At 41.7% G+C, this 14,028-nt stretch overlaps 1 protein-coding gene across 1 annotated transcript in view; it reads left to right on the top strand.

The window, feature by feature from the left end:
- The window catches only part of LOC119928541 (disintegrin and metalloproteinase domain-containing protein 32-like), a 56,538-nt gene that overhangs the window by 26,590 nt on the left and 15,920 nt on the right, over window positions 1-14,028 (top strand). The window contains exons 11-14 of the mRNA XM_038746906.1: window positions 3,878-4,014; window positions 5,934-6,114; window positions 7,672-7,764; window positions 10,599-10,794. Of these exons, the coding sequence (XP_038602834.1) occupies window positions 3,878-4,014; window positions 5,934-6,114; window positions 7,672-7,764; window positions 10,599-10,794 (607 nt within the window). The remainder of the gene's footprint in view (window positions 1-3,877; window positions 4,015-5,933; window positions 6,115-7,671; window positions 7,765-10,598; window positions 10,795-14,028) is intronic.

The raw sequence follows: 14,028 nt of genomic DNA, 5'->3' as shown, positions 1-14,028 counted from the left end.
TAAGTGTTGTTTTAACATGACATGGTGAGATATTAGCAAAAGGAATGCCTTGATGGGAAGCCAAAAGTTGAGAATCACTGATTTATTTTGCTTGTCTTTGGTAGACAGGGAAGAGGTTTTTTCTTTAATGGCACTCAAGTGCTTACTATATGCCAGACACTGTACTAAGCACTGGTGTAGATACAAGCCAGTCAGGTTGGACACAGTCCGTGTTCCACTTTGGGTTCACAGTCTTAATCCCCATTTTATAGTTGAGGTAATTGAGGCACATAGAAGTGAAGTGACTTGCCCAATGTCACACAGCAGACAAGTGGCGGAGCTGGAATTAGAATCCATGACCTTCTGACACCCAGGCCCATGCTCTATCCACTGCACCATGCTGCTTCTGCTTCCCATCTTGAGGTAGATGACCAGTTTGGGGACGGGATTAGAAGGCATATCCTCTTTACACAAGGCTGTCTGCTTCTCCAGTCCTAGGTTCTTCCAAACATTGCCTTCTTTCCCTCTCGTTACCTACTGTTGCTTCCTGCTACTTTGTTTGCGTGGCAGAGGAGAGAGTCAGTAGAAACTGTATCTAGGGATTGAAAATTCTCTGGAGCCACCACCCACACTTGAAAAGAAACTTAAAGAGCATCTTCTACAGCCAGAAGCTGTGTGTCACCTGTGTTCTGTAGTAACAGAACACGCCCAGCCTATCCACTACCACCAGAGAGAATCTACACTGTACACATAGTGAAGAGAAGCACCGTGGCTCAGTGGAAAGATCCCAGGCTTAGGAGTCAGAGGTCATGGGTTCAAATTCCGGCTCTGCCACATGTCAGCTGTGTGACTTTGGGCAAGTTACTTCACTTCTCTGGGCCTTAGTTACCTCATCTGTAAAATGGGGATTAAGACTGTGAGCCCCACGTGGGACAACCTGATCACCTTGTAACCTCCCTAGCGCTTAGAACAGCACTTTGCACATAGTAAGTGCTTAACAAATGCTATCATCATCAAGAGCTGCAGGCATCCTTAGATTTTTAGCATGTGTAAATGAATGCACTTACAAATGTATGCCCATGTATATGTGGTAGAAGCATGGAAGTCATTTGGGAGCAAGAGGTATGTCTGAGTCAGTGGCAGTTGAGGAATTCTTTGAGAGGCAGACTTGAAGAATGGTGGAATGAAAGGGAAATGTTTCGATGTTAAGGCTCAGATGGAAGAAAATTGCACATAGCACTTAACAAATGCCATAATTATTATTGTTGATTGGGGACTGTGATCATTTGGGAGTCCCCCAGTCCTCCTTCTGGTCAAAGTTGCCATCAATGTCACTTGTAATAGAGCTTAGATGCCCAGAAGTGAACTCGTTTTTTTCCTTTCAAGTAAAGGTCAGGATTTTAGAATATACAAAATGTATCCCTTCAGTTTGCCACTACCATTCTTTTGCTTTGTAGATCAACCAGCCAGTCAATCAGTGGTATTTATTGAGCATTTATTATGTGCAGAGTACTATACAAAGCACTTGGAAGAGTACAATACAAGAGAATTAGCAGACACATTCCCTGCTAATAATGACTTTACAGTCTAGAGGATAGATTAGCACCCCAAAAGGCAAGGGAATTATCTGGGGTTCAGATAGTCCTGCTTTAAGCAGGTTGGTTTCTGAGAGCATGGGGAGGTTTTTTTCCATCCCTCTCTCCTCTTCCTTAAGTAGTCTGTCTTCTCTCAAACACAAGCCTTGGTCACTTTCATAAGCCCTAATTGTGGCCAATCAAATCAGTCAATGGTATTTATGGAGCACTTATCCATAATGCTAAATGCCTGGGAGAGTACACTACAGCAGAGTTGGTAGACCCTTTCCCTGCCCACAAGAAGAGTAACATTTTTAATTAGCCCACAATTTTACATAAAATCTGTTTTCCAAAACTGGTCTCTTAAACTAATGCTTTCATCTCTGGAGTAACTCCTTCTTCCCCCAGTACTCTTACTTCCCAGCAAGCGGGCTTGGTGAATTTCTTTATCCACAAAAGCCCTGATTCAGTCCTCCCTGCAGTGCCCAATCCTTCTTTTAGAAATCCCAAGGCTGCGTAGGGAGCCTCACTACCCAGGGTCCTAACCTCCTAAAATGGAGAAAGCCTTCTCCAGCTTCTTACCCCAAGGATTGCACAGCCCCTAGCTACCATATTGAGCATTTACTGTGTTCAGAGCACTGCACTAAGTGCTTGGGAGAGTACACTATAACAGAGTTGGTAGATACGTTCCGTGCCCACAGTAAGTGTACAGTCTAGAGGTGGAGATGTACATTAATATAAATAAATTACAGATGCATATATAAAAGCTGCGGGACTGAGGGGAGGTGAATAAAGGATGAAAAGCCAACTGCAAGCATGATGCAGAAGGGAGTGGGTGAAAAGGAAATGAAAGGCCTCTTGGAGGAGATGTGCTTTTAATGAGGCTTTGAACATGGGGAGAGTATTTGTCTGTTGGTTATGAAGAGGGAAGGCATTCCAGGACAGAGGCAGGATATGAGCAAGAGGTCGGTGGCGAGATAGATGAAATCAAGGTACATTGAATAGGTTTGCATTACAGGAGTGAAGTGGGAGGGCTGATTTGTAGTAGGAAATGGGGGAGGTGAGGTGGGAGGAGGCAAGGTGATAGAGTGACTGACTGTCTTCCCTCAAACTCATCCACTCTTCCTCCCCCTTAATCACTCTTCTGTTTGGCCTTGTTCTAGGTGGAGCTAACTGATAAGAGAAGCAGTGTGGCCTAGTGGAAAGAACAGGGGTCTGGGAGCCAGGGAACCTGGGTTCCAATCCCGGCTCTGCCACTTGTCTAATGGGTGAAGTTGGGCAAGTTAAACTTTGCTTAAGTTCACTCATCTGTGAAATGGGAATTAAAACTTAGCCCTTTGTGGGACAGGGACTGTGTCCAACCCAATTACTGATTATTTTGTTTCTACCCCAGGGGTTATTCATTCAATTGTATTTATTGAGTGCTTACTGTATGCAAAGCACATAGATATTTATTTATACCCATACTCAGCACTTTTGTATAGCTCTTTATTAAGCTTAATTATCTGCTTTGATTACTCTGAAAAGGAAAAAAAATATGTCTGCCTCATTAAAATGTAAATGCCTTGTGGGCAGGGAATGTGTCACTACTTTCCAAGGGCTTTGTATAGCACATTCCATGCAATAAATCCTTTTAAACCTACTGCTGTGGAGCAAGCTGCTGGCACATTACCCTCTGGGATAACTTGCAGTGTTCCTCGTAACTGAATGCAGCTTTTCTGGGGGTTGTCAGCCCTAAATCCCTACCGAAATAGCTCCTGGAGTCAATTTAGGAGTGCCCTGACCCCTCTCAAGCTTCTGCTGAGTCCTAAATCCCTCCATAGATTTATTATCTTCTCGGGGTGGCTGGATATGGGGACTTCTGCCTAGTTCACCCCGAATCCCTGCATCCTTATGGCCTCCATCACCGCTTGTCTCAAGCCCAGTCATCTCTCCGAAGGCAAGGGGATTCTTTGGGAACTAGCCTACCGTGCCCTTCCTGGGGCTGGCTGGGAAGTTCACAGGAAGAGCATGCCAAATTTCTCACCTCAGAATGGCGGAAGGGCTTCTACAACTTCATGTCCCCCTCCTCCTCCTCCTCCTCTTCCTCTCCCTGGCAACTATCATATCCTTTTCCTCTGATTGGCTCAGTTATAAATTAATGCCATATAAGGGATTAGGAGCTGCTTAATCTATTTTTCCTCAGGAAGGGGTACCTCCTGACTGAGGGGGCTAGTTGGAGTGACTGTCTCACTGGGTTAAATGATCATAACGGTTCTTGTTTCCCTTCCAAATGTTAGTATGTTTCTTGATAACTATTTCCTCATTCAGTCTTTAAAATTTAGTATTCCAGGTCAATAACTTTGGAGACATTCTCAGTTATTATTGCCCAGCTGCTAGGACTCAGCATGGGAATAGCCTACGATGACACTAGGAAGTGTCATTGTTCAGGAACGATCTGCATAATGGATCCTGAAGCAGTGTAAGATATTTTTATTCTTTTTCACTCATTTCCCATATGATTGTAATTTTTTTTGTTATGTAGAACGTAAGTTTTATCCAACATTCAAGATTCTAGTCATTTGCAAATGACTGAATATTGGGAGTCAGGAGCATGAAAAGACATGCATTTCGTAATACAGTAAACACTCAGTAAATGCGATTAATAATAATAATAGCATTTTTAGCATGGATGTGGACAGAGTCAATACAAGTATGCTTTGTAAACCTTCAAATATAGTGAAGAACTCTTTTAAGTTTTTATTGTACCTGTTAAAGAAATTGTTAATAGTAGCATCTGCACGGATCAGAGAAAGGGGCCAAGAATCATTCTTTCTCTGAGCATGAGTTTATATTCATGTGTGAGACAGCTACAGATGCAGGGTCCTGTCTCACACCAATCTCAAATTTTTCTCCAGCATGAAGCTAAATTTTATGTGCTCCTAGAATTTCTGTGGAATGAAGGAATAGTATTTATTGAGTGCTTATAAGTGTGCAGAGCACTGCACTAAGTGTTTGGGAGAATAGAACAGAATTGATAGTCACATTTTCAGAATGAAATCTTTCACTGGCCACAGTCAAGTGAACTAGAAACACAGTGTTACAATTGTAGACTACCCAAAGCTTCTACTGTGTTTATGTGATTTAACTTTCCTTTGTTTTCTTTCCCCACTCCAATACTTCCTGTGCCTCTTTCGTGGTATTTTCCTCTTCAGTTATGAATCATATCCCTTTGAATTCTCAGGCCTTGCTGTTCCCACTCCCCTCTTCTATAAATCTTTCTCCCAGAAATATTCTCTTTTTCTGTCTGACTCCTCTTCAAATCAGCCTTTGATTCTGGATTGTCTTTTTTTTTTTTTCAATGGTGTTTAAGTGCTTACTCTGTGCCAAGCACTGATGTAAGTGCAGGTTAGATGCAAGCCAATCAGGTTAGACATGGGGTTCACAGACTTAATCCCCATTTTAGAGATGGGGTAACTGAAACACAGAAAAGTGAAGTGACTTGCCCAAGGTTACACAGTGTTGGAGCTAAGGTAAGAACCCAGGTCTTCTGGATCCCAGGTCTGTGGTCTATCCACTAGGCCACTCTACTGCTTCTTCATAGGTTTCTGGTTTGAGGCAGGGAATGAGGTTTTCATATAAATGCCCTGCTGATAAAAACTTGGGGACCCTCACCTGACACCTGAACAGTGACTCAAGGGCTTTTTTTAAAAAATCCCCCTTTACTGACTGAAGTGATGAAATGTTGGCAGTCACGGCGAAGGCAAAGTAGTAGATAGTTGCTTATGTTGCTCCTTTTTTTCCTCTCCTTTTCTCTCTCCTTCACCATCCTCTCCTCTCCTTCCACTGCTTCCATGACTCTCTCACACACTATTTCTTGGAGGTTTCAGGGCCAGGAGAACTTTGTGCCGGAAACCAGCAGACAACAGCTCACTTCAGCTGAAACCAAGGCAAAAACTCAGTTTCTGAAAGCAGTGTGTAGCCACAGGGACAACAGCAGTTGTAGCTTCAAAGGAAAAAGAGAAGGTGCAATAGAAGTAGGGATAGGAGAGATTGGGATATTTATTTTATGTCTGCTCTTGTGTATGCTGTTTGTCAATGTATATGTGTGTTTTTGCTCTTGCTTCTTCATGTCTATATCTGTCCCTCTCTGAACCAGTCCGATACCTAAGTACATAACATCTTGGCCAGAATTTTTTTTTTGGCAAACTAGCATGAAGTTACCTGCTTAGTAACAAGGTACTAATCTAGTACTCAGTCATTATTTTTCTTGTCATGAAGGAGGTTTCTTTGTGTTAAATTTATCCTTTAGTCCGAGTCACAAAATTTTCTTTGACATGGATTGAGAGTTTTCTAAAGAAGGATGACCTAATCAATTGTGGCATTATGATTTACTTTTAGGCGCTCAAATGGTGTCAAGACCTTTAGTAGCTGCAGTTTGGGAGACTTTGAAAATTTCATTTCGAAGACAGGGGTGGAATGTCTTCAAAATCAGCCACATCTGAATCCATTATACCGAAGTTCTGTCTGTGGTAATAAGATTGTGGAACAAAATGAGCAGTGTGACTGCGGCAACACCACAGTTAGTAGTCATCCTCCAAAATCTGGGCTTTGGAAAGTTATCTTTACTGTTTATTATTTTCAATTGGCATAATCGTATGTCATGTATAATCACAGGATGTATAGAGAATCAAAGACAGTTGAAAGATACATTCAGCAGGATGTAGAAAAAAAATAATTCCTGGGTTTTGAATGGTTTCAGAGATTTATTTGGCGTAGTGGATGAAGCACAGACCTGGGAGTCAGAAGGTCATGGGTTCAAATTCTGGCTCTGCCACTTGTCTGCTGTGTGACCCTGGGCAAGTCACTTCACTTCTCTATGCTTCAGTTACCTCATCTGTAAAATGGGGATTGAGACCATGAGCCCCACGAGGGTCAAACCCCATTTTCTTGTACCCACTCCAGCGCTTAGTAAAGTGCCTGGCACATAGTAAGCGCTTAACAAATTTGACAATCATTACTATTATTATTATTATTGTTTTAATAAACCTGAAAGTTTCCTTGAAAGGCTGAGGATGAGAAAATTAGGGACCAGGATATGAGTCAGTAGCACTAAGTGCTAGGCACACAGTAAGTGTTTAAGAAAAACAACATTATTTGACAGAAATATGAAACAGGCTTTGGGTCCTCTAAAATGACTAGAGATTATTGAAAATCAGGAGGAATACCAAACTAGCTAGCTTCAGTCTGTTATCATTGTCTATTCTTAGTAGGGTCAAAGGGATAGTAAAATAGGGCACTGGAATTAGCAGTCCTTTTCAATCTAATCACCAATGCTTCTATTGTTTATGATGATAAACATGAATTTTCCTAAACATAAATTTTCCCAAACAATAGAAGAATTGGTGATAAATCTACTTCTTTCCCCCATCTGTAATTTATTTTAATGTCTGTCTTCCTTACTAGATTGCAAGTTCCTTGATGGCAGGGGTCATTTCTACCAATTCTATTATATCGTACTCTCATAAATGCTTAATACAGTACTCTGCACACAGTAAGCACTCAAAAAATACTATTGACAGATTGATTAATTGATCGACTGACTGATCTCATTTTGTTTATGGATCTCGGTCAATAGGCCAATGTAGATTTCAAGCAGAGTTTAGCTGAGACGGCAAGATGAATCTGTGTGCTAATGCTCTAAAGAGCATCTAGTATCCATTGGGATGATAACTAATTGCAAAATAGATTTGGCACATGGAGAAGCAGCATGGCTTAGTGGATAGAACCTGGGCCTGGGTGTCAGAAGGTCATGGGTTCTAATCCTGACTCCACCACTTGTCTGCTGTGTGACCTAATTTAATTTCCTAAAATACATCATATTTAAAGCTTAATAAAATGAATATTCTTCTAAAGTAGGGATGTGGTGCTAAAGGCAAAGTTTGCCTAGGGCACAGTTTTGCCCAAGTCAGTCAGTCAGTCATATTTATTGAGTGATTACAGTGTGCAGAGCACTGTACTAAGCACTTGGGAGAGTACAATATAACAGACACATTCCCTGTCCACATTAATATAAATAAATACATTAAGGCCAGTTTTTGCTTCTCAGTTTTATACTCCTCTTTCTTCTTACTTCCAGGAATGCAAAGATACCAACTGTTGTAATCCTTCAAATTGTAGACTGCAACCAGGGGCTCAGTGTGCTCATGGATTGTGCTGCAAGAACTGTAAGGTAAGATCTCTAAGAGGTAAACACAGTTCCCCAAAATAAAAAAAAATTCAGTGAAACCTCTAGAAAATGTACTTGTGTGTCTGTCTGTATTTACATGCATAGTCTTGTGTGTCTGCATATTGTGGGCATATAGTCTAAAGGACTCTATTCAACCCGCATATTCATTTCAGTCCGTCACATCCTTCGGTTCAGCCTTCACAACATTGCTAAGATCCGCCGTTTCCTCTCCATCTAAACTGCTAAGACATTAATCCAAGCATTTATCATATCCCAGCTTGATCATTGCATCAGCCTCTTGCTGATATCCCTGCCTCCTTTCTCTTCCCATTTAGGTCCATACTTCAGTCTACTGTCTGGATCATTTTTCTACAAAACTGTTCAGTCCATGTTTCCCCACTCCTCATGAACCTCTAGGAGTTGCCCATCCACCTCCATATCAAACAGAAACTTCTTACCACTGGCTTTAAAGCCTTCAATCACATTTTCCCCATCTATCCTAACTCCTTGATTTACTACTACAACCCAACGTGCACACTGTGCTCCTCTAAATGTCAACGTAATCACTGTACCTCGATCTCGTCTATCTGGCCACTGACCCCTTGCCCACATCCTGCCTCTGGCATGGAACTCCATCCCCTTTCATATCCAAAGATCACATTCCTCACTTTCAAAACATTATTAAAAGTACATTTCCTCCAAGAGGCTTTCCCCGACTAAGCCCTCACTTCTTCTGTGCCCACTCCATTCTCTATCAATCAATCACATTTATGGAGCACTTAATGTGTGCAGAGCACTATACAAAGCTTGTGTTGCCCTCGTACTTGGATTTGCACCCTTTATTCACTCCACCCACAAACCCCCAGCTGCCATAGACCACAGACCTGGAAGTCAGAAGAACCTGGGTTCTAATCCTGGTTCCTCCACTTTCATTCATTCATTCAATCGTATTTATTGAGCACTTACTGTGTGCAGAGCACTGTACTAAGCACTTGGGAAGTACAAGTCGGCAACATATAGAGATGACCCCTACCCAACAACGGGCTCACAATCTAGAAGGGGGAGACAGACAACAAAACAAAACATGGAGACAGGTGTCAAAATCGTCAGAACAAATAGAATTAAAGCTATATGCACATCAGTAACAAAATAAATAGAATAGTAAATATGTAGAAGAAAAATAGAGTAATAAATCTGTACAAATATATGCAAGTGCTGTGGGGAGGGGAAGGAGGTAGGCTGGAGGGGGTGGGGAGGAGGAGAGGAAAAGGGGGGCTCAGTCTGAGAAGGCCTCCTGGAGGAGGTGAGCTCTCAGTAGGGCTTTGAAGGGAGGCAAGCTTGTTGAATGTGTGGAGGGAGGGCATTCCATGCCAGGGTCCACTTGTCTGCTGTGTGATCTTGGGAAAGTCTCTTCACTTCTCTGTTCCTTAATTACCTCATCTGTAAAATGGGGATTAAGACTGTGAGGCCCATGTGGGACAGGGACTATATCCAGCCTGATTACCTTGTATCTACCCCAGCACTTAGTACTATGTGCCTAGCACATAATAATAATGGTGATATTTGTTAAGTGCTTACTAAGTGCAAAGCACTGTTCTAAGCACTGGGAGAGATACAAGGTAATCAGGTTGTCCCACATGGGGCTCACAGTCTTAATCCTTGTTTTACAGATGGTGTAACTGAGGGACAGAGAATTTTAGTGACTTGCCCAAAGTCACACAGCTGACAAGTGGTGGAGCTGGGATTAGAACACATGACCTCTGACTCCCAAGCCCATGCTCTTTCCAATAAACCAATGTCCATCTACCCCTCTAGACTGTAATAATAATAATTGTGGTACTTACGTGCTTATTATGTGGTCACGCACTACCCTAAGCACTGAAGTAGATAAAAGATAATCCTGGCCCACATGGGGCTCAGATAAGTAGCGAGGAGAACAGGTATTGAATCCCATTTTGCAGATGACGGAACTGAGGCATAGAGAAGTTGTGTGACTTGCCCAAGGTTACATACCAGGTAAGTGGTGGAACTAGGATTTGAACCCAGATCTTCTGCCCCCCAGGCTCGTGCTCATTCCACTAGTCAACACTGCTTCTCAAGGGGACAATATGGTCATTGTAGGCAGAGAATGTTTCTACTGACTGTTATATTGTACTCTCCCAAGTACTTAGTGCAGTACTCTACACATAGTAAGTACTCAATACATATGGTTGATTGATTGATTTAAAACCCTGGAGACAGGAGAGAAAGTTAGACTGTAGAAGAGTGAGAGGTTGGGGTTAGGTAAATAGATTTGGGAGTCATCCACGTAGGTGGCTGAAGCCATGAAAGTGGAAGAGGTCTCTGAGGGAGAGACTGTAAGAAGAGAAGAGTTGGGGTCACAGAACAGAGCCTTGAATGACACCCCCAGTTAGTGGGCGAGAGGTGGACAAGAAGCAAATGAAAGAGACAAAAAGTAGCATCCAAAAGTGCAGGAAGGGGAATCAGGAGTGAATTATGTAAGTAAAACCAAATTTAGATAAAATCATTGAAAAATGCAATTTAATGCTGGTATTTTTTTTAATTTGTCCTGATATTGGGTTTATTTAAATTAATGACTTTACTGTGAATGTATTCTGAGGCTCTAAGGAATAAATCTAAATATGGATTGAGGAGACAAGTTTTTCATTAGCAATTGCTGGCTAAATCTAGCTTTTGTCAATGCTTTAACCTCTACATTTTTGCTTTTAGAGTGATGAGGTTTGAGTGAATATTGACTTTCTTCCAGTTGTTTTATTGTACTCAGCCATACTCTCTGAACTGACCATGTCACTTTGTATTCTGCTCGTTTCTACCAGATTGCAGAAAAGGGTACAGAATGCAGACCTCGAGCTCATTCTGAGTGTGACGTCACTGAATTTTGTAATGGGTCTTCTCAATACTGTCAACCTGATATACATCTACTTAATGGGAAATTGTGCCAACAAAATTCTGTGTGCTATGATGGAGAGTGTCACAATCTTGATTCACGATGTCAAGCATTATTTGGAAAAGGTAGGATCCTTTGGTAAACCAAAACTGTTATTGTTTTAAGGCCTGTACAACACTGGCCTGGGGAGAAAGGACCTTGAATTATAATCGTGGATTCTGTAAATGTGCGCTTTTGCTGGCTGGGGAGAAGAACTTCTGCTCCATGGGTAATTGTAGTTAATCAATTAATCAATGGTATTTATTGAGTGCTTACTTTGTGCAGAGCATGGTACTAAGCTCTTGGGAAGCAGCGTGGCTTAGTGGAAAGAGCACAGGCTTGGGAGTCAGAGGTCATGGGTTCTAATCCTGGCTCTGCCACTTGTCAGCTGTGTGACTTTGGACAAGTCACTTAACTTCTCTGTGCCTCAGTTACCTCATCTGTAAAAGGGGGATTAAGACTGTGAGCCCCACGTGGAGCAACCTGATTACCTTGTGTCTACTCCAGTGCTTAGAACAGTGCTTGACACATATAAGCACTTAACAAATACCATCATTGTTATTACTATTATTGGGGGAGTACAGTGTGACAGAGATTGTTCCTTGCCCTCAAAAAGCTTGAAGCATAGAGGGAGAGAAAGACATGAATATAAATAAATGTTACAGGTATTATACATAAGTCCTCTAGATTGTAAGCTCCTTTCGGGTAGAGAATGTGCCTACCAACTGTGTTATATTGTATATGCCGAGGCGCTTTGTACCTTGTTCTGCACATAGTGAGCCCTCAATAAATAGGATTTGTTGAATCCTGAGGGGCCGAGGGTGAGGCGAGTATCTCAAGTTTAAAGGGTAACAGATCCAAGTGCAAAGATTGATGCAGAATGGTGAGGAAGTTGGAGAAAAGCTGACAATAGGGGAAGACCTTTTGAAGGAGTTGTAACCTTAATAAGGCTTTGAAGATGGGGAGAGTGGAAGTCTTTATGTTACCCATTTTAGTGTATGGTTATATGTACAGATTCCTAGGTATATTCTTAATCAGTTGTGTTCATCAAGTGTTTCCTTTGTGCAGAACACTGTACTACATGCTTGGGAGAATAAAGTAAAACAGTTTGTAGACATGTTCCCTGTCTACAAGGAGTTTTTACAGTCTAGAGTGGAACACAAGCATGAAAGTACATTATGGATGCATTCATAAGTGCTGTGGGGCTGAGGGTGGGGTGGGTAAAGGGTACAAATCCAAGTGTAAGGCCAATACAAAAGAGAGAAGGAGCACGGGAAATGAGGGTGTAGTAAGGGAAGGCCTCTTAGTGGAGGTGTGGTTTTAATAAAGCTTTGAAAGTGGCGAGAGTGATTGTCTGTAAGATATGAAAGAGGAGGAAGTTCCAGGTCAGAGGCAGGATATGTTCAAGGGGTCGGTGACAAGGTAAATGAGATTGAGGTAGAGTGAGTAGGTTGGTGTTGGAGGAGCGAAGTTAATATGCTGAGTTATAGTTGGAAATCACGGAGGTAAGCTAGGAGGAGGAAAGTTGATGTACATAAGTGCTGAGGGGATGGGGTGAGTATCAAAGTTGTTAGCAGGCAGAGACCCAAGTGCATAGGTGATGCAAAAGTGAGGGTGCATAGTGTGGGGAAATGAGGAGCTAGTCAGGGAAGGCCTGTAGGAGGAGATATGATTTTAGTAGTGGGAAGAGTGGTGGTCCATCTGATATGAAGGGGGAGGAGGAAGTAACAGTAACCTCAATAAGATGATCAGATTTCTTTTTTGGTTTAGCCCCACTACGCCTACAGACCAGAGCTTGTGCAAGTTCTGCCAAGGCATAAACCTGTCTGAGGTAGCTAATCTGGGAAATTACAGAGATTTTTTTCTTTCCTTTGCTGACAACCTCCCAGATGTGGAGGAGTAAAACATACTAGTTATGCCTTTATTTAGTTTATGTGTATATATAGTATTAAGTGCTATATGTCAAAGTTCTAAGTGCTGATGTAGGTACAAGTTAATTAGATCAGACATTGTCCCTGTGTAAGTATTAGACTCACAGACTAAGTATTAAAGTCACAGATTTGGACTCACAGTTTAAGTATTTAGCACTGCCCCTGTGTAGGTATTAGACTCACAGACTAAGTATTAAAGTCGCAGATTTAGACTCACAGTGTTAAGTATTTGCACCTTTGGAGAAGCCTTTTGAGAAACTGCCAAATTTTAATTGAAGAATAATGATCTTCACATTTCCATTTGAGAGAGCTAGAAAAGACACTAAAATATTCTATAGTGATAAGAATGATGTTGATTATGGTATTTATTAAGCATTTTCAATATGTCCAATAACTGGGCTAAATGCTGGGGTATAGATGCAAGGTAATCTGATCAAAGTCCTTGTCTCACACAAGACTCACAATCTGAGAGAGAGGAAGAGCAGGTACTGAATCCCCAATTGTAGATGAGACAACTAAGGCCTAAACAGGTTAAATGACTTGCCCAATATCACACAACAGGCCAGTGGAACTGCTGGAATTAGAACCCAGGTCTCCTGCTCAATGGTCTCAAATTCTTTCCACTAAGCCTTACTGCCTACCAGTAGCAAAAAAATAACAATCTCCTAATTCTATACTGTATCTTTAATTTCTAATCCCTCCCTTCAGAATGAACTACAACCAGAACTAAATTACCATTCATTCAATCATATTTATTGAGCGCTTACGGTGTGCAGATCACTGTACTAAATGCTTAGGAGAGTAAAATATCACCAGTGATGGAGAGAAAAAGCCCACCAGAAGCATTTGGTATAGGAAACATAGATTATTGGCTTGGACTCTGCATCTGTTCCGTGAGTAACTCACTCCATTCCGTCCAGTGAATGTCCAGGAAACATTGTCTCACCACTCTTTGAATGCACCAGGCCAGAGTTCTTCCTAACTTAAAAAAAAATGCTTCTGAAAGCCCACCTACTCCAATAATAGTAATAAAAAAATAGTTGTGGTTTTTGTTAAGCCTTACTATGGCCGAAGCACTATACTAAGCACTGGTCCAGATAAAGGTACAAAGAGGGCTCATTTTCAGGAATGTGTCTGTTTATTGTTGTATTGTCTGAGGTAGCTAATCTGAGTAATGAGAGAGAGGGTCCCAAGTAGTTAGTACAGTACCCTGCACAAAGTAAATGCTCAATAAAGAAAATTGAATGAATTGAATGACTACAGGGGCACAGTCCCTGTCTCACATGCGGCTTATAGTAAAGTAGGAGGAAGAACAGATATTGAATCCCATTTTCACAGAGGAGGAAATTGAGGCACAGGGAAATTAAGTGACCTGCCCAAGGTCATGCA

This window comes from Tachyglossus aculeatus, chromosome 5 (genome assembly GCF_015852505.1).
Source record: "Tachyglossus aculeatus isolate mTacAcu1 chromosome 5, mTacAcu1.pri, whole genome shotgun sequence".
Taxonomy (NCBI): Eukaryota; Metazoa; Chordata; class Mammalia; order Monotremata; family Tachyglossidae; genus Tachyglossus; species Tachyglossus aculeatus.
Note: the sequence above shows the minus strand (reverse complement) of the source record. Positions and strands in the feature narration are given on the sequence as shown.